General features: G+C 38.0%; 1 protein-coding gene across 1 annotated transcript in view; it reads left to right on the forward strand.

The window, feature by feature from the left end:
- The window catches only part of LOC126262319 (follistatin), an 809,720-nt gene that overhangs the window by 782,731 nt on the left and 4,127 nt on the right, over positions 1–22,862 (forward strand). Inside the window, exons 5-6 of the mRNA XM_049958873.1 lie at positions 390–512; positions 579–746. Coding sequence (XP_049814830.1) covers positions 390–512; positions 579–746 — 291 coding nt within the window. The remainder of the gene's footprint in view (positions 1–389; positions 513–578; positions 747–22,862) is intronic.

Raw genomic sequence — 22,862 nt, forward strand, 5'->3', positions numbered from 1 at the left:
CGGTCGCTGAAAGTGTTACCTGGCTGAATTCCCGGAAGTTATTTGAAAGTTGTATACGCCAGGAGAAACTCAGGTCTCAATCGATCTTACTCCCACTGACGATGTCTACGATTGGAACAGCGAATGAAACGAAACAATGAACATCCCCATAGTTTGGTGGCACTACATGATGTAATCATCAAAAATATGGAATACTGGAGGAACCGTAAGACCATTATCGAGGCTGTGGGTAGTAGCGTGATGTCTCCTGGGGTGACTAATTTTTTGGACGGTGTTCCTATAGCTCTGTGCAGTCCCTGTAGCCGCCCCATGTGTTTGGTTCTGGCTGTGCATGCTGTGACGCGCTAGTGTGAAGGCGGGCGTCCCAAGAGGCTGGTGTGCTGTTACAGAGGGCGCTAGCTGCAGCAGCGTGCGCTGCGGGGACCGACAGACGTGCCTCACGGAGCCGGACACTGGCGCCCCCCGCTGTGTGACGTGCAGCTACCGCTGCCCCCGGGCGCGCTCCCGTCCCCGCCCCCGAGGTTCCGGCCGCGCCGGCGCGGGGGCTGCGGGGGCGGCGGCGGCGGCGGGCGCGGGAGGCGGCCACCGCAGGGCTCACGGACACGCCGACGCCGCGCCCTTCGGCCCCATCTGTGGCACCAACAACCACACGTACGAGACCTGGTGCCACATGCTCAAGGACGCCTGCGCCACGGGCTTCGTCATTGAGACCCAGTTCGCAGGGCACTGCAAGGCAGCCAGCGGAGGTGAGCCCCGCCAGCCGTGCCCTAGCACTATCCTATGTGATACTTCTGCCACTGCGTGAGCGAACGACTTCACAATCGTACACGAAAAACATTAAGTTATAGATGTTCTGAGGTATTCATTCATTTCCTTTTCTGGCTTTCTAAAATATTAAAGCGAAACAGGAAATATTAGCTTGGTGCATAAATCCGAAGCGTTTATGGTTTGCATGTTGGTATTCCGGATGCTGTGGGTTTAGTTCACTGTTACTGTCTGTTACTGTACTGTTACTGTAGTGTACATATTGTCGTTTTGTCATTTAGAGGTAGTGAGTGGAGCTGATGACGCTGGAACATGGAGTGCCAAGTGGAGAAATCGGAACATTTCCGACATATTCTTCAAAAAAATGGTTCAAATGGCTCTGAGCACTATAGGACTTAACTTCTGAGGTCATCAGTCCCCTAGAACTTAGAACTACTTAAACCTAACTAACCTAAGGACATCACACACATCCATGCCCAAGGCAGGATTCGAACCTGCGACCGTAGCGGTCGCGCGGTTTCAGACTGTAGCGCCTAGAACCAATCGGCTACTCGACATATTCTTCTTTTTGAGTTCAACAGAGGGGTGACAGCTGCAGAGGGAGCCGGAAACATGTGGGCCATGTGTGGGGATAATACCATTGGACAGAGCATGACAGAGGAAGGTCGTTTTGACATTAGTGACTCTCCTCACTCAGGAAGACCTTTGGGATTTTATGAAGATCATTTGAACGCATTAATCCAAGTCATTGTAACTGGAGAACTGGCAAATGTGATGAACTGTGATCATTCCACCATTTGTATGCAATGAGGGAGGTTCAGAAATCGGGTGTACGAGTACCACATGCTCTACGCCAAATCACAGAAATCTGTGGATGCCTAAATGTGCATATCCGCTTGCTCGTTATCGACTGGTTCGTGAACAACACCAACCATTCATACCCTGTATCGTTATTGGTGACGAGGAATGATGTCTTTGTGCTAACGTAAGCAAAAGAAAGAAATGGTTGACTCCAAACAAAGCAGTTTCACTTACAAAGACCTTCATCCAAAAAAGATAATGTTGCGAATTTGGTGGAACAGCGACGGTATGGTGTATTACGAATTGCTTCCCCAAGGTTTAACCATCACTGCTGACATTTATTGTCAACAGGCCTTGTAGACACAGTCCAAGAACAACGACAAGGAAGATTGTATGAAGCACTGCTACTCCTCGATAATGCCCTCCCACATTTTGCTTGAAAGACAAAAAACGCTATACAGGAGTTGGGAGGAGGTCATTTCACACCCACCTTATTCACCTGATCTTGCACCCTCAGATTTTCAACTTTTCCGCTCTCTGTCGAACAACACTCAAGGAACTTCCTTTCTGGGTGAAAATGCGCTTCGAACATGGCTCAACAAGTTCTTCACCTCAAAACGACATGATTTCTTCAGACGCGGAATGTAAATTTACCCCAGGATTGACAGACTGTTGTAAACAGTGAAGAAGGAAATATTATTGATGACCAAAGCCCCTGTTATGTGTATCTGTTGTGTTTTTTAAACTTATAGAAAAACACTACGAAGTTTTGCACCAGCCCAATAAAAATAAACGAAAGAAACATTCGACAACTTTAAGTCCAAACATCGTGTGTGTGTTCGTGGGGAAGCATGACGTGTACCCACACGAAACAATGTGGAAGGTGGAGAGTTGGATAACATGGCCAAAATGTATCAATTTGAGGTAAGGGACCGAGTTGAAATTTATATGCGAAAATCGTTTTTATACTTCTGACATTGGAGTACATGTACTAGTACTGTTGTTGCCAAGACTGTATGGTAGGCAATACCAACAAGCGCTAAGGCATAGAGCTTTGGAAAATCACTCAACTAATCCAATGCAGATGGCGTATTGTGTAGTGACATGTGCAGTCCTGGTGTACAATGTCTGTACTGTAGTAGACTGCAGGTTATGTAGGGTAGTGAAGTACTAATGTCGATCAGCCCTCTGGTAATGGAACTTGCAAGCAAGCATATGGAAGCACCAGAGAAGTGGAAAGGTTCTACAGGATTAAATATCTGTGTAGAAGACATCTGGCTCATACCATGTTTCCAAAACTGTTCTAATGATTAAGTGAGCAGGGCAGTTAGTACCTCAGTACAACAATAGAGGGAGACAATGAACTACATAGATTCTCGACTTAGGAGATGCAGTGGTTGCTCCAGTGGATGAGGCATCTGCAGTCAGTAATTGATCACACGTAGGTGAAATGAATGTTTCATGGAGTACTGTGTGGTGACCATTACAGAAGACGCAGCTACATCCCTACCATCCATAGAAAGTGCATGCTTTAACTCCTGCTGACTTTGGACCTCATGTTGTGTTCTGTAAACAGTTCTTGCAACGCCTTACGGTCATTCCCCACTTTCCTGCATAGGTACTATTCACGGATGAAGCCTGTATCGCCAGAGACGAAATTTATTTATTTATTTATTTATTTATTTATTCATCCGTGGAACAATAAATATTGTATGGATGTCGTCAGATTACAACACATGAACACACATTTACATTTACAATTAAACAGGTTTCTCATATTTTGTGTAGTTTTTATAACTAGTCATACACATATTTATAATTACATAATATTTTGGTGATAATGTCATATGTTGCTAATAATCTACATCTATGTTAAATATTCTTTTACAGTATAACAACTTTTACTTACTAAAAAGGTTTTAAGCTTTTGTCTGAAAGTGAGGGGCTCATTTATTTCTTTAATTTCTTGTGGTAATTTGTTGTACAGTTTTATCCCATTGCAAAATATACTTTTTTGCGTCTTTGCCTTGTTCTTTCTATCTAGATGGAGGTGGTGACAAGCTCTTGTTTCATGGTCATGTATTAGGCTGTTTGTGTTGTACATGTTGAGATTTTTCTTACTGAACATTATGTTCTGAAAGATATACTCACAAGAAACAGTTAGAATTCCTAGCTTTCTAAATAATTCTAGACAGTGGGCCCTGTTGTTGCTATTTGTTATTATCCTTATGGCTCTTTTTTGTACTTTGAACACAGTTTGTATGTTACTGGCACTTGTTCCCCAAAACATGATCCCATAGCTGAGGACTGAGTGTAGATATCCGTAATATGTTATTTTAAGACAGGTATTATTGCATACCGGTGCAAGGATTCTAAGAGCATAGCATGCTGTGGATAATTTCTTTGCCAAAATGTTGACATGGTTTGTCCATTTCAGTTGGCTGTCTACATTCATCCCTAAGAATTTGGTACTTGATACACATTCTAATTCATTATTATTAACTTTTATTCTAGTGGCATTGTGTTTTTTGTTCAATTGGAAGTTAATATAGTTAGTTTTCTTTACATTTAGGGTTACTTTATTTTTTAATGACCAGTTGTGGACATCATTGAGAGCCTCGTTTGCTCTTTCTGACAGTTGTATTGGATTTTCACCTGTTATTACTATGTTGTTGTCATCAGCAAAAAGTATTTTTTCGCCATGTCTGATACTTTGTGGGAAGTCGTTAATGTATATAAGAAACAATATTGGGCCTAATACACTTCCCTGTGGGATGCCTATATTCACATTTTCTGGGTCAGACAGGTGTTTTATAAGGGAATTGTTTGAAACTTGTGATATCTCAACTCGTTGAACTCTGTTTTCCAAGTATGATTTGAACCACTTCTTTGTCACACCTCTTATTCCTATTTGCCCTAATTTATGAAGTAAGATTTTGTGGTCAACTGTATCAAAGGCCTTGGACAAGACTAAAAAGATACCACTTACATTTTCACCTTTAACCAGTGCTTCTAAAATTACTTTAGTGAACTGTGCTATAGCATATTGTGTGCCTTTTCCGGGCCTAAAACCAAATTGGTCATTGGAAAGAAGATTATATTTATTCAGGTAATTTAGCAGTCTCTTTTTGACAAGTATTTCTATTATTTTACAAATGATAGACAGTATAGAGATCGGCCTGTAGTTCTCTACATTTTCCACATCTCCGTTTTTAAGGATAGGTATAACTTTTGCTTGTTTTAGGTACTCCGGAAAGTATCCAGATTCGAAAGATTCATTAATTATGTCTGTTAATGGGCCCTTTATGGAGTCTATACAATCTTTAATTACGCAGACTGGGATTTCATCAAGTCCTACTGAAGTTTTATTTTTTAGTTGGTGTACTACTAGTGCCACTTCCCTTTCTGTAGTTGGCAAGAGCACCATTGAGTTTGTTGGCTGGTTCTGAGTAGGTAAATCATACGTATCTGGAAATTTCTGCTGTAATTTTTTTGCAATACTACTGAAATATGAGTTTACAAAATCAGCTAATTTTTTAGGGTTACCTACTGGTACATCTTTGTTTTTAATATGTGAATTGAGGTCCTTTTTAGCAGAGTTAGATGTTTCCTGTTTGACGATGTTCCAGGCTGCTTTGCTCTTGTTTTCAGCTTCAAGTAATATTTTTTTGCGGCTAGCAACACCTTTCTGTAAATTTTCCTGTACTTTTTGTAGGATTGCAGACCTTCTGGGTTAGATTGATTATTTTTTATGGAGTTGAGATATCTAAGAGTTTCTGAGGATTTTTTGATACCTGTAGTCACCCACTGATTTCTCTTTGTAGTTTTAATTTGATAAAGAGTTTTGGGAAACATCTCTTCAAATCTGAGTTTAAAAATTGACATGAACTTGATAAATTTCTGATTTGCGTTGGTTTCTGCATAGACTTCCCTCCAATCTTCATATTCTAGCTGGGATTTAAACTGATGCAGGGCTGAGTTGGAAAACATTCTTTTGTATGTACAAAGTTTAGGAGGAGTTTCTACATGAATGTTAGTTTTTAAGATCTGGCAGAGGTGGTCTGCTAGGCCCAGGTTTTGGACAACAATATGACATTTTTTACTATCAATATCTGTAGCTACATGATCTATAAATGAGGAGGATTCTTTCGTTATTCTAGTTGGACAATTAACAATGGAGGATATTCCATAACAGCTTAGAATATTCACATATATGTTGCTAGCCTTATCAGGCTTCATCATATTAATGTTTAAGTCACCACAGATAATTACATTTGCTTTTGGTCCAGAAACTTTGTCTAAGCTTTGATTCAGTTTTGAGAAGAATATATCAATGTCTCCACTGGGAGAGCGGTACACACAAAATATGACTAATTTTTTTGCTATGCCAGGTCCTATTATTTCAACAGCGGAAAGTTCGAAATGTTTTTCCTCGCCTAGATCTAAAAGATCATATCTTACTTTAAACGACATACCTTTTTTTACATAGATACATGAACCTCCACCATTCATTGAGATTCTGCTATAGTAACATGCAAGGTCAAATGAGGCTAATGCAATGTGTTCAATTTGCTTCCCTTTGCACCAGTGTTCAGTGATACACAAAATTTGGCTATCAAATTTTTCCAATTCTACTTCTAGCTGTTGTGCTTTGTTCTTTATGGCTTGAATGTTTTGGTGAAACACTGTTAGGCATTTGTTTTCACTTATCTTGGTGGCGCCTTTCCCTTTAGACCTGATGCTAAAAAATCCTTTAGATGAGCTGGTGGCATGGTTATTCTTCTGTTGATGACAGTGGAGGTGAGTCTGTTGCCGGTTTGACTTGGAAGTTGGTGTATCGGAAGGTATCTGCCTTATGTTAGTCTTGTAACTGAGGCCAGGTACCAAAAATCCTGCAGAGTTGGAAGTTTCCTGGTTCTTGTGCTTCTTCTGTTTGCTTCTGTTACTGCTGATGATGGTGAAGCTGGTGAAAAGTCTTTCACTGTTGAAGACTGAGGAGCGGCCAATACTGATGAAAGGTCATTGGCTGTTGGCACATCAGGCGTTTCTTTTCTTGTTAATGATGCAGTTGCGTAGTATGTAGCTGCTTCTGCTGAAGCTGCTTTGGAAACTTCTGCCCTAGTTGAATCATTTATCTCAGCTGTTTTTGAAGAAAGTGGAGATTCTAGTGCTGGACCTGTTGTCAGTGATTCAGTTTCATTTTCTTGTTGGAAATTTTCAGTTGCTGTGTTTGGTGGTGGAAGTGGTATGGTCGTGCTATTCTTGTCCTTAACTGCCTTCACTGCATTAAGGATTTCTCGACTAATGAATAATTTTCCGAGTTTATTTCTGTGAAGCCCATGCCTTGTAAAATGACTTCTCTCTGCGGGTGGTACGTCCACATATGTGGCATTTGGGAGGCTTCAGCAGATATTCCCAAATTTCCTATTAGTAACTGTGATTTCTTTGTTGACACAGGATTCTTCTATAAGATCATGTCTTTGTGGGATACTGGCAATGAAGAAGTTAACATCTGCAATTTTCTGTAATGTACTTCTTAGAGCTCTTGTGGCAAGTTTGCCCTCGTTCCTATAAACATCATTAGCACCTCCTATTATTAGACAGTTGCTTCCCAGCTTCAAAGAATGTTCACAGTCTTTTAAAACTTCGCGCAAAGGGGCACCCGGTTTCGTTATTCCACTAACCTTGAATATAGTTTGCATGTTACACAAAATGTTGGCTAAGACCTTTCCATGACTGTCTGAAAGTATGAAAATATCTTCTTTTTTCTTCTTACCTGTATTGGTAGATATCTTGTTTGCACGATAAGTATGTTCCATGTATTTTCTGGTATTTCCTTTCTTGTTATTACAGGACTTCGTAGGCCTACTGAAATGATTTGTGGTCGCTGCATTTGATGAAAGTACTTCCTTTCTTTGGCTCTTTTCACATATTTCATATTCATCACACGTTAAAAATTCAAACTTATTTGCTTGTGGGAGACGAAAGTTGTTTTCGTTACGATTAACACGACAAAACTTTTTAGGCCTAATAAAGTTACTGTTATGTTCGTTTACAACCGTTTCACTACCTTTTGAATGGTCTATCACGTCTTCCAGCTTCTGTACACTATCTATCACTGATTCAAGCTTCTCTACATATAGTTTAGCTAACATAAGATCATATTTTAATGAAGAAGTCGTGCATTCTTCTTCGCATTCCGTTTGTAAACACACGATATGACGATAGTTACAGTGCACATTTCCACAGTCACAGGTCATGTTTTTTTCCTCTTAGACATTTAAACATTGACGATGGATCCATTTCTGTGACCACGAACATAATTTAACACCATATTTCACCTTCTTACTGCATTTTACACACACAGGATTTAAAAACTCGTAATTTTCCGCGGATCGGTTTATTAGTACGTCTACACGCGCCGCCATCTTACTCAAATGCTAAATAGTCGCAGCAATGATGTTTTGGACGATGAGAATCCCCGCACCACAGTTGTGAAGAGCCATCAACACAGATTATCTATCAATGTAGCGAAAGGCATAGGCAGTAACTACATAGTTTTCTTCTTCCTCACCACTTAAATGCTCCGGTGTACACAGTGTTTATCAGAGGTATGATACCTTGGTTCTGGGAACATAGTCTGTTATCCATCAATAGATCGGTTCCAACATGATAGAGACAAATGGTTCAAATGGCTCTGAGCACTATGGGACTCAACATCTTAGGTCATAAGTCCCCTAGAACTTAGAACTACTTAAACCTAACTAACCGAAGGACATCACACACACCCATGCCCGAGGCAGGATTCGAACCTGCGACCGTAGCAGTCCCGCGGTTCCGGACGGCAGCGCCAGAACCGCTAGACCACCGCGGCCGGCTGATAGAGACACACCTCATTTTGGACTGAGGATTCAAGAAAATGTGGTCCAGACAATCTGTGATAAGTGGATAAGCAGAGGAAATCCTGTTTTGTGGCCAGCATATTCACCTGATCTCACCCAACCTAATTTCTTCTTGTGGGGCTTGTGGAAAACCTGTTGAGACTGAAGAGCATCTCCTGGCAAGAGTTCTCACTGTCTGCGACATTGTTCAAATGACATTGGGGATATTAGAATTGGTATGACAGAATTTTGTGTTATGATGCCAAGACTGCATTGATGCTGGGGGACCCCATTTTGAACAACTGTTGTAAATGCAGCAGCTTGTGAAACATGTGCAGGTAAATGAAACTTATTATTACTGAACCATAGGCTTAGGTTTTTTCAGTTTCTTCGAACAGCTGTCTGGAAAGGGCAACCATGGCTCAGAGACATTGTGAATAACAACAAAAAAGACTGAGTAACCATTCAAATTATATTTTTATGATAATTTAAATGGTTATTGAGTATTGACTTTTTAATTGTTTTTAGTCTCTCTCTCTCTCTCTCTCTCTCTCTCTCTCTCTCTCTCCCCCCCCCCCTCCCTCCCTGATATCAACTTAAATTCACCATTACTAATCCATCAACTGGAGAAATTATCAAAGTGCACTGTAGAGTATTCAGCGGAAATTCTGCACATCATGATCAGGGTTCCAAAGTTAAGGCCCATGGTTTGAGCACTGTGCGAGGCTAAGGTGAAACTTGTGTAGGTTTTTACTTATACCTTTTGACTCAAATGATTTTGGATAGGGTCATTTACCTCAAATTGATACATTTATCCTTCTCCACCATCATGAAAGTATGTAACATCATCACGGACTCACGCTGTACATGTTGTAAAACAATCTAATAGCTAAAGTACAAAGTACACCAACGAAGAAAAGGTAGCAATGCTACTCATCTATGGAGAACATAAGGTAGCAGAACAGTAACTGCAATAATGCTTTTTTATTTACAATATTGGTACATGTTGTACTCTACTTTTACATGATATGTTGTGTATAGTAAAGTCAATCACTGATTAAAAGCTGCATCATCATTATTGCCTTTACTGTAGACAAGATATTGTTTAAAAAGTTACTACAGTACTATGCTACATCTACCCATATTATAAACAAGAAAACATAACTGCAATTGCTGTTCTGCTAACACACGTTCTCCATAGATGAGTAGCACTTCTATTTTTTCTTCTTTGGTGTACATTGAACTCACACAAACCACCAACTGAAGATTGTTGACTAAATGGCTGGTGTGCATTTTCCTTATGTTTCCATTTGTTTACTGTTAACTTCAGCAAGTGGACGAGTTGTTTTCCACTGTGTGCTAGTACAGGAGTCTCAAACTCAGGTTTGTGCTATGTTTTTAAGAATGGCATGTTTAGATGAATTGTTCACTGCAATATGTATTTGAATTGGTCTTGAGAAGAGGAAGTGGATGACAAAATAAAAAAATTAGGCTGCTTTTTAAAAAAGACTTATTGCTGTCATATCACACAAAGTTACAAGGAAAGCCTTTGGAGAGGAGAACAGCTGTACAAATATCAAGTCTTAAGCAAAGAAGGGAAAGCTGAAAGGTGGAACGCATTCTATAGGAGCGAGGTGAACTTGAATGGAGTAGTATAGAAATGGAATTGGGCACAGATGAAGATGAAATATGATATTGTGAGAAGAACTTGACACAGCACTGAAAGACCTCAGCTGAAACAAGGCCCTAGGAGTAGACAATATCCTGTCAGATCTACTGAGCCTTAAGAGAGCCAGCCATGACAAAAACTTTTCCATCTGATGAGCAAGATGTACAAGACAAGCAACATACCCACAGACTTCAACAAGAATGCAATAATTCCAATTACAAAGAAATCAGGTGTTGAAAGATGTGAATATTACTGAACTATCAGTTTAATAAGACAAGATTGCAAAATACTAACACTAATTCTTTACAGAAGAATTGTGAAACTGGTAGATCCTGACCTCCGGGAAGATAAGTTTGGATTTCGGAGAAATGTAGAAACACGCGAGGCAATACTGGCTCTACAACTTATCTTAGAAGATAGATTAAGGAAAGGCAAACCTATATGTATAGCTTTTATAGACTTAGAGAAAGCTTTTCACAATGTTGTCTGGAACACTCTCTTCGAAACTCTGATAGCAGCAGGGATTAAATAGAGGGAATGAAAGGCTCTTTAAATCTTGTACAGAAACCCAAGGAACATGAATGGGAAGCAGTGGCTGAGAAGGGAGTGAAACAGAGTTGCAGTCCATCCCTATGTTTTTCAAACTGTACAATGAGCAAGCAGTGAATGACCCCAAAGAAGAATTTGGAGTACGAATTAACGTACAGGGAGAAGACGTAAAGGTTTCCTCTCTGTTCTGTTAACATCAAATGTAGATTTAAGTGTTAGGAATGCTTTTCTGGAAGTATTTATATGGATTGAAGCCACATGGGTAGCAAAACAGAAACAATAAGCAGTTTAGGTAGGAAGAGGATAGAAACTTTTGAAAAGTAATATTACAGAAGACTGCTGAAGATTAGATGGGTAGATCACATAACTAATGAGGAGGTACTGAACAGAATTGGGGAGAAAAGAAATTTGTGCCACAAGTTGGATAGAGGAATGGATCAGTTGACAGGACACATTCTGAGACATCAAGAGATGACAAATTTAGTATTGAGAGAAGGGAGGGAGACAAACATGAATACAGTGAGTAGATTCAAAAGGATGCAAGTTGTAGTAGTTAGAGATGAAGAGGCTTGCACAGTATAGAGTAGTATGGAAAGCTGCATCAAACCCAGTCTTTGGACTGAAGACCACAACAACAACAACACATTTATGAGGATCTGCTATTCTTATAAAAAAAAATCAACACAGACTTGACAATTTCCATTTTCACCACACCTGCAGCACTCACCATAGAGAGAATTTAAACTTCTGATGTAGTGTTTAAAACTCTACGCCCAACCACCAGAATATTATAAGGAGCTAAAAATTTAAATTAAAATAAAAGCAGTAATATATTTAACATGTAGCTTGGTTCTTGTTGTAAATATTGTCACGTCTCCTACACATCAAATGAAATGATTTGAAAATTGTATTTAATGAGATGAATAAATCACATTTCACATTGTGATAATGCCCTACCCTTCTGTTCAAGAACTGAACCTGTAGCTGCACCTGACCCTGCCTCATTTCCTCCTCAATTATTGTGTCCGTATGGGGTCCATTGGCTCTTATGACTATAGACTGGTTTCTGCACATGTAGTAGATAATCTTTTGCTCCCTGTATTTTATCCTTGCTACATTCAGGATTTAAAATGGTGTATTCCAATCAACATTGTCAAAAGCTTCCTCTATATCTACAAATGCTATAAACATAGGTTTTCCTTTCTCCAACCTATCTTCTGAGATAAGCTGCAGAATCAGTATTGCCTTGCATGTTTCTTGATTTCTCCAGAATGTTTTAACCACCAAGGCACAAAACACTGAGGATCATCCAGAGCCAGAATGATTGCTTAAGATGAAAGAACTAGATGAAACCATGAAGGAAATTTGTAGTAAGAATGCTTGCTTTAATTTTAAGAAGCAGATTAATAGTGGGAATGTTTGGGTGCTGTGTGGCTATGAATGTGCTCAATACTTGCAGTCTTAAAGTGAGCAGGACTTGATTCCTTTTAGAAGAGAGTTTTCGCCATCTCCTCCTCCAGTCAAATGCTCACACAGAAGAATGTGGTTCCAACCAAAAAATGATAACTATGAACGCCTTCTTAACAGTGTTGTCTGCATAGATAATCCTGAGTTTGACTTTGAATGTAACAATACTTTGACATCAGAAGAAGTATATGGTTATCTAAAGATCACATTGACAACAAGTGGACATACAGCAGAAAAAAGGCTGAGTTCCTATGAAAATTTCAATTGAGAATACCAAAAGCATGAAGTCATTTACTTCTGAGGATCAACAAGTGAAAAAGAACAATCACTTAGATTGCAATCAACTTCTCTCTCATTCTAGTACTAGCAATGAAGAAAACCAGGCTACCAAAAATAAAATAAACTCCAAAGGAAAGAAGAAAGTCACATCCTACCAAATGGAAGCACAGAAAAGCACAAGCCCTCTGAAAATTCTTTAAAATATATAGCATTTAGGAGTACTAAGCTACCATGTCAAAACTGTTCTCAAACTTGTACCTCAAAGTTCATTGAAGATGACAGGAGAGTGATTTTTTCAAACTACTAGAAGATAGGGGATTTGTCTAAGCACTGGGAACATATCGTACATCATACCACTGAAATAAAGCTACAATATAGATATCCCAAGAAGGATATAAAGCATGTGTTCCATTCTGTAAAGGATGGACAATGGTTGAGAGTCTGTTAATATTTTTTGTCTACTTTGGATATTATCAGATGAACAGTGTCAACTAGATCTGAATGAATTAAAGGCGAAGTTGTACTAGAGGATTTTTTGGGCAAACAAGGTTATCATGCCTCAGTTGGTAACAACATTACAAATAACACGCATACACACATTAAATCAATCCCTTGCACTGAGAGTCATTACTTACCAGCATCCACAAGATTATAGGAGGAAGAACTATTGTGAGTTTATACAGAGACTGCATAGAAGATCACAAAAAGAATGGCAAGCCTAATGGTACTCTCTTTATGTCTTCAAAAATATTCAGCTCTGAATTCAGTTTCTTTTTTATGTGGTTTCCTATACCTATGAAGGACACCTCAATTTTTATGGAGAAGGTAAACTGTCTACTTACAATCTGACAATATTTGACTACAAAACGAAACAAGGAAGACAATTGCTGCCCTCAACAACAACAAAAAATAGATATACAATTGTCATGTACATGTACATCTTTCACAAATTCCAGAAAACTGAGTAAGGTGATGGAACACATTTGATGATTGAAAAAGAGATAAGGAGAGCAAATAAGTGAGACCTAATATATATTGCACTTCAATATGTTCAGGTCATTAGAAGTGTTAAGAAAAAGCCACAATTTTATGATGACTTTGAATTGTCATAAAACGATTTCATTGGTTTCAAAGATATTTTGAATAAACTAGGCACACATTTAATGGTGAACACAGACCTTAAATGCTTTTCTATTGGAAATGTATTGATTTTTCAAAAAGACCTCTTTAGGTTGCTCTATCAAACATCTTAAAGTGTGAGTTATGAAGCAGAGGGAATATTTGAAGTAAAGTCTGTATCGAAGGAAAAAAGCACATCATATCAGGAAAGGGTGAGGAAAGGTAGAAGATATCCACATCACGAAAAACAAAAATTCTATCCACCAGAAAAAAGGAAACAAATCATTAATGACTGGAAACAAATGTAGGCCTACAAAACACCATCGGTAATCTCCAAGAATAAAAAGAAAGACTTGATGCCTCTAGTCAATGCAAAATATGTCCCAACTTTTTATTTTAACTTTTAAATTCTCCTCTTAATGTCAACAAAGACCAGTCTTTCTTACTAATTGTATTAGGAAGTTCCATTAAGTGTTAGCAAAAGAACTGTGATTTTGAACAATGGAAAGTCTAGGTCAGAATATCAACAATTATGGGAAGGATAGATTGCTACTCGCTGTAAATATGACATGTTGAATTGTATTTTATTTATATTTTATTTATACGTCAATTTCTGTAGGACCAAATTGAGGAGCAAATCTCCTGGGTCATGGAGCGTTTCAGTACATGAAATTGCAACTTAAAAGTAATAACAGATAAAAATAAATGTTTATGAACCTGAAAAATGTCAGTCCATAAGTTTAAGTAAATACAATCAACAACACAATAAGAATCAGCTTAATTTTTCAAGGAACTTCTCGGCAGAATAGAAGGAGTGACCCATGAGGAAACTCTTCAGTTTCAATTTGAAAGTGCGTGGGTTACTGCTAAGATTTTTGAATTCGATTGGTAGCTTATTGAAAATGGATGCAGCAGTATACTGCACAGCTTTCTGCATGTTAAGGAAGTCTGATCCAAATGCAGGTTTGATTTCTGCTGAGTATTAACCAAGTGAAAGCTGCTTATTCTGGGGAATAAGCTAATATTGTTAACAAGAAATGATACTAAGGAATATATATATTGAGAGACCAATGTCAAAATACCTAGACTTGTGAACAGGGGTTGACAAGAGGTTTGTGAACTTACACCACTTATTGCCCAAACCGCCCGTTTCTGAGCCAAAAATATCCTTTTAGAATGGGAAGAGTTACCCCAAAATATAATACCACATGACATAAGCAAATGAAAATAAGCAAAGTAGACTAATTTTCATGTCGAATTATCACTCACTTCTGATATCGTTCAAACAGTAAAAATGGCTGTATTAAATCTTTGAACAAGATCCTGAATGTGGGCTTTCCACGACAGCTTACTATCTATCTGAACACCTAGAAATTTGAACTGTTCAGTTTCACTAATCATATGCCCATTCTGTGAAATTAAAATGTCAGGTTTTGTTGAATTGTGTGTTAGAAACTGTAAAAACTGAGTCTTATTTTCTACAAGCCATGAACTTAGGTCATGTACTGCACTATTTGAAACCGAGCCAATGTTGCACACAACATCCTTTACTACCAAGCAAGTGTCATCAGCAAAAAGAAATATTTTAGGGTTACCCGTAATACTAGAGTGCATATCATTTATATAAATAAGGAACAGCAGTGGGCCCAACACTGATCCCCGGGGTACCCCTCACTTGACAGTACCCCACTCAGACTCCACATCACAGCCGTTATCGACATTGTGAATAATGACCTTTTACTGCCTGTTGCTAAAGTAAGAGGTGAACCAATTTTGAGCTACTCCCTGTATTTCATAATGGTCCAACTTCTGGAGCAATATTTTGTGATTAACACATTCAAATGCCTTAGTTAAATAAAAAAAATATGCCAAGCGCTCAAAACCTTTGACATGTACAATGAAAGGACTGTTACGTGTTAAGCTTTTGGCCAGAGCCTTCATTAGAAAAGAAAAGCACATACACTTTCACACAAGCAAGCAGACCTCACACATACATGATTGCTTTCTCTGGTTGCTCAGGCCAAAAACCTAATTTTTGTATTTCAAACATTCTTGTTTTACATGTTTATTGTGATGCTGTCTTTTCTTATTTAAATTTGACAAAATTTCTATATCTTTTATATAAATATTATAAATTTTGAACAACTCTCACTATATTTACTTGTTGTTGTCACATGATACATTGACAAAATTAATCAATGCTACTGTCACATTCGTGTTTTTCTCTGTTTTTATTTTTTTATTTTAGAACAAACAGGTATTTCACTACATTAGACACTCATTCTGCAAATCCTGGATGCCCTCTTTCATGATTCATTACTATTTTAATGTTGTAAAGGTATCAAGATACCAAATTATTTTCACAACACAATGGTAGCCAGAAAAATAACAAGAATTGTTTGAAACTGTATTTTTGTCAGTTAGGAAAATCACATGTTAGAACACTTATAGCTTTTACACCATCATAAAAAATCTTACTAAAATAATTATAGGTTAGAAAGTGTCAAAGTTTCACTCTGCCGAGTTTATCAATTTCATTGGTAGTTGGCAGTTAAAACCTCTAAAATTTTGGGCTTTAGATAATTATTATAAACAAAATCGCAGTTATGGCCATATGATGCTTGTACATTCAGAAACGTGATTTATTTTTATATACATACTTCACTGCTTAACAAGTACAAAAAGCTACAAGTTAAAACAAGGTTCATAGGAGCTAACAGAGCAATGTGATACCTGCAAATTGTTTGGATCATTAATAAGAATTACACATAAGTATAGTTTAAAATGATTATATTCTCTTCAAAGGTTTAGATAAATACTTAAAGTGCACATAGCAACCATGAATTTTTTTATTTTATTTTTTTTTTAATTTTTTGTCTTATCAGAAAACTTAATGACTATTGAAATCTTCAAACTAAATTTCCTACAAACGAGTTTATTTTTGATGTGTCACTGCTAATATCACTGTGCCATATGTCATGCAATAGCTACAAACTCTCACAAATTTGACATCATAATTTTCACAACATAAAATCGAAGCGTACACTCACTGCTTTGAGTATACAGGGTGAAGCAAATAAAACTTGCAGCACAAATATTGCGGAAATGGAAGGCACGAATAACATTATAGGTTGGACAACTACAGCTAAAAAACTTGTACATCAATCAAACAATTTAAAATCAGAGGTGGTAAAATAGTCTATATTAAACTGAGTAAAAGTCCAAAACCGCAATAGCTGTTTATTGTATTTTCACGATATCATGATTGATTTCATACCCTGCAGGTTATCCTGAAACTACATAAGTAAAATGGTAATAGACAATAAAAACTATGGAACAAAGTAGTCAGTAAAGCTATGTACTCTCAAAACTAATACTTTATGTGACACGACTTCCAAAGGGTAAGTATACATAAAAGCATATCACTCCTTGGTAAAATCTTGGATGAAACAGCAGATGGGCATCCGATGCAAACCATGCATGATCATTAGTACATCTCCAAAATGCTGCCAAATGACAAGCCCAGACAGCACATGACAATCCATGGTTACTGTGATTTCCAGGGTCCAGTCTGCATGTCCTTTTAATTTGGTTCCTACTGTTACACGTTACAATCTTCAACCCATGATGGGGTGGCGCACGCTTGGCTTCAAAAAGTATTCAGTGTGTAGCTAATGCTGTAACATGCAGTTCTATTTGATACCTCCCAATATATTTTAGTCTGTTGATGACTCCCAAGGATTGTTTATCTTTTACTTCTTTGTTTTCACAGCAGATTTTGACAAAGGTAGTTTCTCCTCTTTTATACTCTCCTGACACTGTGAGCTGTGTTTTAATTTACATTACCTTCAATCTACAATGTTTTGTGGTCATAGGTTTCGTCCTATCATACGTGGGTTGTCATTTGCTGTCCAGGCTCATCTTTTGACAGTGTTTTAGAGATTTATTACTGATCATGCATGGTTCAGATCAGATTACCATCTGCCATTTCATCCAAGGTTTTCCCAAGCAGTGACATGTTTTTATGCACACTTGCATCTTGGAAATCATGGCACAAGAAGTCTTATTTTTTTGCATACATCGCTTTACTGTCTACTTTGTTTGGTAGGTTATGTTGACTATTACTGCTTTTACTTATTTTGTTGTTTCATTCTATATGCCGATATGACCTAAGGATATACTTTGAGGATATGAAACTGGTCATCATACAGTGAAAAGACAATAAACAGCTATTGCAGAAATGGAAAGTGTTACTGGTGCACAGTTTTCACTTGATGGATTGGTAGTCAAGGACTCGTATCATCAGCCAATCAAGAGATTGTAAAAATACTTAACGAATGTATTTTTTTGTGTAAACATGCACATTTTAATGGAACAATGCCTATTGACACCAACAAACTAAAACTAGGGTAAATGAGAATGTCAGTGGTCTTTGTTGCAGAATTCTAGCGCAAGTCATTTATGGCACATCATAGTTTGACTTCCTCACTACAGTGAAGAAACTGTGGGGAATATTCAAAAACGCTTGTGCGAAGTCTGTGGAGCATCTGCTATTGACAGAAGTACAGTTAGTCCCTGGGCATAGAGGGTGAGGTCATCAGAAGGTGATTCGGTGAAGTTCCATGATCTGCAGCGTTTGGGGAGACCATCCACAGCCCTCACATGACATGTTGCAGCAAGCTGATATTGTCATTCATGAGGACACATGCATTAAAGGATGCCATTCATGGAATATATTTTGAGGATGATAAGGAGGTGATTCACATAATGAAGCATTACCTCCCCCACCAGGGATGGATCTTATGTCAATGGAGAATGTCTAGGACACTTGCCAGACTCATGTCACATCCTTGTGCGATTGTGTGGGAGCTTATGTGCAGATCAATTGCAAGCAACAGCAACAAGAACATTTTATTCCCCCCCTCTTGTGTTTCCTTCTGTTATGTTGTCTAGGTGTTATAGTATCATTTTCATGTAACTGGTTGAAGAGGTTGATAAATAACTGCTGAGATAGTTGACATCTGTTGGTCTGTCTTGCCACACACACCATACAAAAATGAACTGCATTCTTCCTACATTCTCCACCTACCATGTCAAGAGCATGTTGGCTTTTTCTGCACTGGTAAATCACCAATATGCCGATATGACCTAAGGATATACTTTGAGGATATGAAACTGGTCGTCATACAGTGAAAAGACAATAAACAGCTATTGCAGAAATGGACCTACTGCACACATTAACTGACTAGCAGGTCTCAATGCACCAAGGAACAGTCAAGCACACTGTAAGCAAACAACATAGTACCTAGCAACTACGCAAGCTGAATGGCACAAAGATGTGTTGGTGTGGAAACTTTTCAAAATATGATATCTCATAAATGACTCACACTAGAATCCTGCAACAAACACCACAAACATTCTAATTTACACTACTTTCAGTTTGTTGGTGTCAGTAGGTATTGTTCCATTAAAACAGTGTATGTTTACACAAAAAATATATTTTCTAAGTAATATTTACACAAAAATACACTTTCTAAGTATTATTACAATCTGTTTATTGGCTAACAATATGAACCCCTGATTACCAACCCATTCTATGAAAACCACACATCAATAGCACTTTCCATTACCAGAATATTTGTGGTGCAAGTTTAAGGTGATTCATCCAGTATACTAAGCACTATGATTATGAAACCATTATGTAGACTAAGGACATGCAAGCATCTAAATTTTGAGAACACTGTCTCTTTCCATTGTTTCTGTCCATGATCAGGAAGTCAGCCTTTCTATTATTTTGCCTTTCTTAGTTGAGGTTCTTTCCCTATCTGCTGTACCTTACTCTACTTTCTGTGATTTGGTGATTCTACCTCTGGGATCATGAACCACATCAGATTTGTTGTTGCCAGCAGGTGTAGTCAGCCTGTGAATGTGCTCCCAAACCTGTCGGCAGTGGTAGCAGTCAGGCTACCCACACACGTAGGCAGGCACTCTGGCTAGCAATTGGAAAGTATCCTGTGTTAAATGTAGCTTGACCAAAGAAGGAATTGGTTGATAGTGAACATCCTGAGACATCAAGGGGTCATCAGTCTCACGGAAGTATGCTACAAATGGATGCAGGTTGCAGCAATTATGCAGATATAAAGCGGCTTACACAAGTTAGACTAGCATGGAGAGCTGCAGTCCTTTGTCTGCAGACCACAACAACAACACTTCCTTTTAGTACAGTGCACTTTGTCTAACATTTTCCCAGTAACTACAGTCATTTGAGGCACCTTGGCACCACTTTTTACCATTTTTTTTATACTGGACACAAAATAAATTACACATTGCAGCAGACAGTGGAACATTTTACATCTGTAGTTACTGAGTGTTTGGCAAAGTGAAAATGTATATTAACTATGCCCTATTAGAAGCTGGTACAAAGCTACAGTGTCATTCAGGTAGACATTAGAGCAGTCTTTAAAAACAAAGAATTTTTCCTGTATCCAAAGCTCTAGCTAAATTTAGATCATTCCAGAAGGAAATAATGTGTTAGTAAGAAGTAAAAACAAACAGCATTAATTCAGTACTGAAATATCAAGATATTTGTATCAACCTGGCATTGTTCAACTTAAATCACTGTTATCAGAAACTCTCTTCATAGACAATGCAATTAAAGGATAATCACAAACCTCAGAGGTGGCAGGAAGTTGGAAAGACAAATGAAATATTAGCTAGAAATCATTGAAGAAATAATGCAATTAGGCAGGGCAGCAGCCATTTAAAACAAGAGTGGTTAAGCGGTACTAAGATATCCTGACTGGTAAAAAGTTTCCCTGATTAACTGCATGATTCCATCTCTGAAGTGTGATTCTGAAAAGTCTGCAAAATACCCATAATAATGGACTCAAAGCACAACCATAAATTTCTTTAGATAGGTGAAAGTCAGACAGTATCAAATTTTGTGAAAAGGACGGATGTTCCAACAAATAATATTTCAAATTCACCAGTTTTCTCTTTGCCAAAACACTTCTGTGAGATGATGCATTGTTCTGAAGAGGGTTGGTTTATTTCTTTTATAATGCAGACCTACTCTGTTTATTTCATCATACATTTGGTCATGGAGACTTAAGTTCTTGTTGTACCATTTACTAGGAAACTGATAAGATTATTTTCTCTTGCATCCCATAGCATACTGGTCATAATCATTCCAATAAATGAAACTGAGTTTGTCTTTTTTCACTTGTAGGGTCAAAATGCATTGTTTTCTGTCTCATTCATTGCATGAAGGTGTGCACAGGTGTCTCATCCTCAGTAACTGAGTGACTTGAATGTTATAGATGAGCAGATTGAACCATTGTTTCTAACACTGTTCTGAGTTACAGTTTTTCAAAGCACTTAAAAGTAGAGAGTTAAAAACTTATCAGGATAGCCTCTGATAATATCTCATGTAACAGAAGATGAAATTTTACACTGAAAGTTGTACTTAACATGGTAGCCTAAGTACCAGAAACCATGTATCAGCAAGGTCATACACAATGGCTGTGAAACCTACACTGTAAGAACTTTGTGCTTTTCTACAGTGTCCAGCAACCATTAGACGTAGAGCACAAACTCAGAGAAACAGATGGAGAAGCAAGTTGGCTGTGTCAATTATGTAGGAATCATTTCACCATGTTTCTTAAAATGATTTAGTGAAATAATGGTGGTGGAGAAGCAGTTTAAACCATTGTCCTCCCTGCCCACTGGGGCACCTCTCTCAGTAGCAGCATTACAGAGCTATTCAACAGAAAAGTATAATGATGTGACACATGCAGTGGTTTGTAATTAAGTTATTTACAAACAAAGGTGAGATATGTAATAAATCTTAAGGACAAAACTACCACTGATCACAGTGCCACATTGTTCAAACAGAGGAACTCAAATGGATTGTGTTCATCCACTCTCTAGAGGAAGTGTGGTACTAACTTCTGGGATTACATCAGTCATGTAAATCTAGAACATCTACTCAGTGGGAAAGTTCATGAAGGACAGACTGGTAATTTATATAGATTGCAGTTTCTCTATATCTTCAGCGACATCTATACTCTGCAAACCCAAACCACTGTGAAATGCAAGACAGTGTGTGTCACATTGTACCACTTATTAGGGTTTCATCCCAATCAAATCACACATGGAGCATGGGAAGAATGACTGTCTAAATGCCTATGTGCATGCTGTAACTATTCTTGTTCTCATGGTGACTATGGAAGCAATACATAGAGGGTTGCAGTATATTCCTAGTGTCACATATTGAAACCTTGTAGCTCAGCTTTCTTGGGATCATTTATATCTATCTTCAAGAGTCCACTAGTTCAGATTCTTCATCATCTCTGTGACTCTTTCCCACAAGTCAAACAAACCTGTGACCATTCGTCCTGCACTTCACTGTATACATTAAATATCCCCCGTTATACCTATTTGGTAGGATCCCATACACTTGAAGAATATTTTAGACTGGGTTGCACAAGTGATTTGTAAGCAATCTCCCTTGTAGACTGATTGCATTTCCTCCGTATTCTACCAATAAATCAAAGCTACTACCTGCTTTACCCACAACTGAGCCAACATAGTCATTCCATTTCATATCCCTGAAAGTGCTACATCCAAGTATTTGTATGAGTTGGTCAATTCCAATTGTCACTCATTGATATTATAGTCATAGGATACTACATTTTTTTTTTTCATTTTGGGAAATGTGCAGTTTTATATTTCTGAACATTTAAAGCAAGTTTCCAATATTGGCACCACTTTGAAATCTTATCAAGATCTAATTGAATTTTTAACACAATTTTTTTCAGACAATACTTCATTAAAGATAACAGCATCATCTGCAAAAAGGTGGAGATTACTATTAATATTGCCTGCAAGGTCATTAATATACAACATGAACAGCAAGGGTCCCAACACAATTCTCGGGGCACACCCAAAGTTACGTCTACATCTGACAAAGATTCTTAATCCAAGATAATATGCTGCCTGCTCTCTACCAAAAAGTACTCAGTCACAAATATGTCTTGGTACCCCATATGATCATACTTTTGACAATAAGTGTAGATGTGGTATTGAGTCATATGCTTTATGATTTCTGGAAATCAAGAAATGCTACATCTGCCTGACTGCCTTGAAGCAAAGTTTTCAGCATGTTATGTGAGAAAAGTGTATATTGGGTTTCACATGATCAATGTTTTCAGAAAATGGAGAAGGTCAGATTGTTCAAGGTACCTTATTATGTTCGAGCTCTGAGTATGTCCTAAGATTCTGCAACAAACTGATGTCAGGGATAACTGGTGGTAGTTTTGTGGATCACTTCA

This window comes from Schistocerca nitens, chromosome 6, assembly GCF_023898315.1.
Source record: "Schistocerca nitens isolate TAMUIC-IGC-003100 chromosome 6, iqSchNite1.1, whole genome shotgun sequence".
In the NCBI taxonomy this organism is placed as follows: domain Eukaryota; kingdom Metazoa; phylum Arthropoda; class Insecta; order Orthoptera; family Acrididae; genus Schistocerca; species Schistocerca nitens.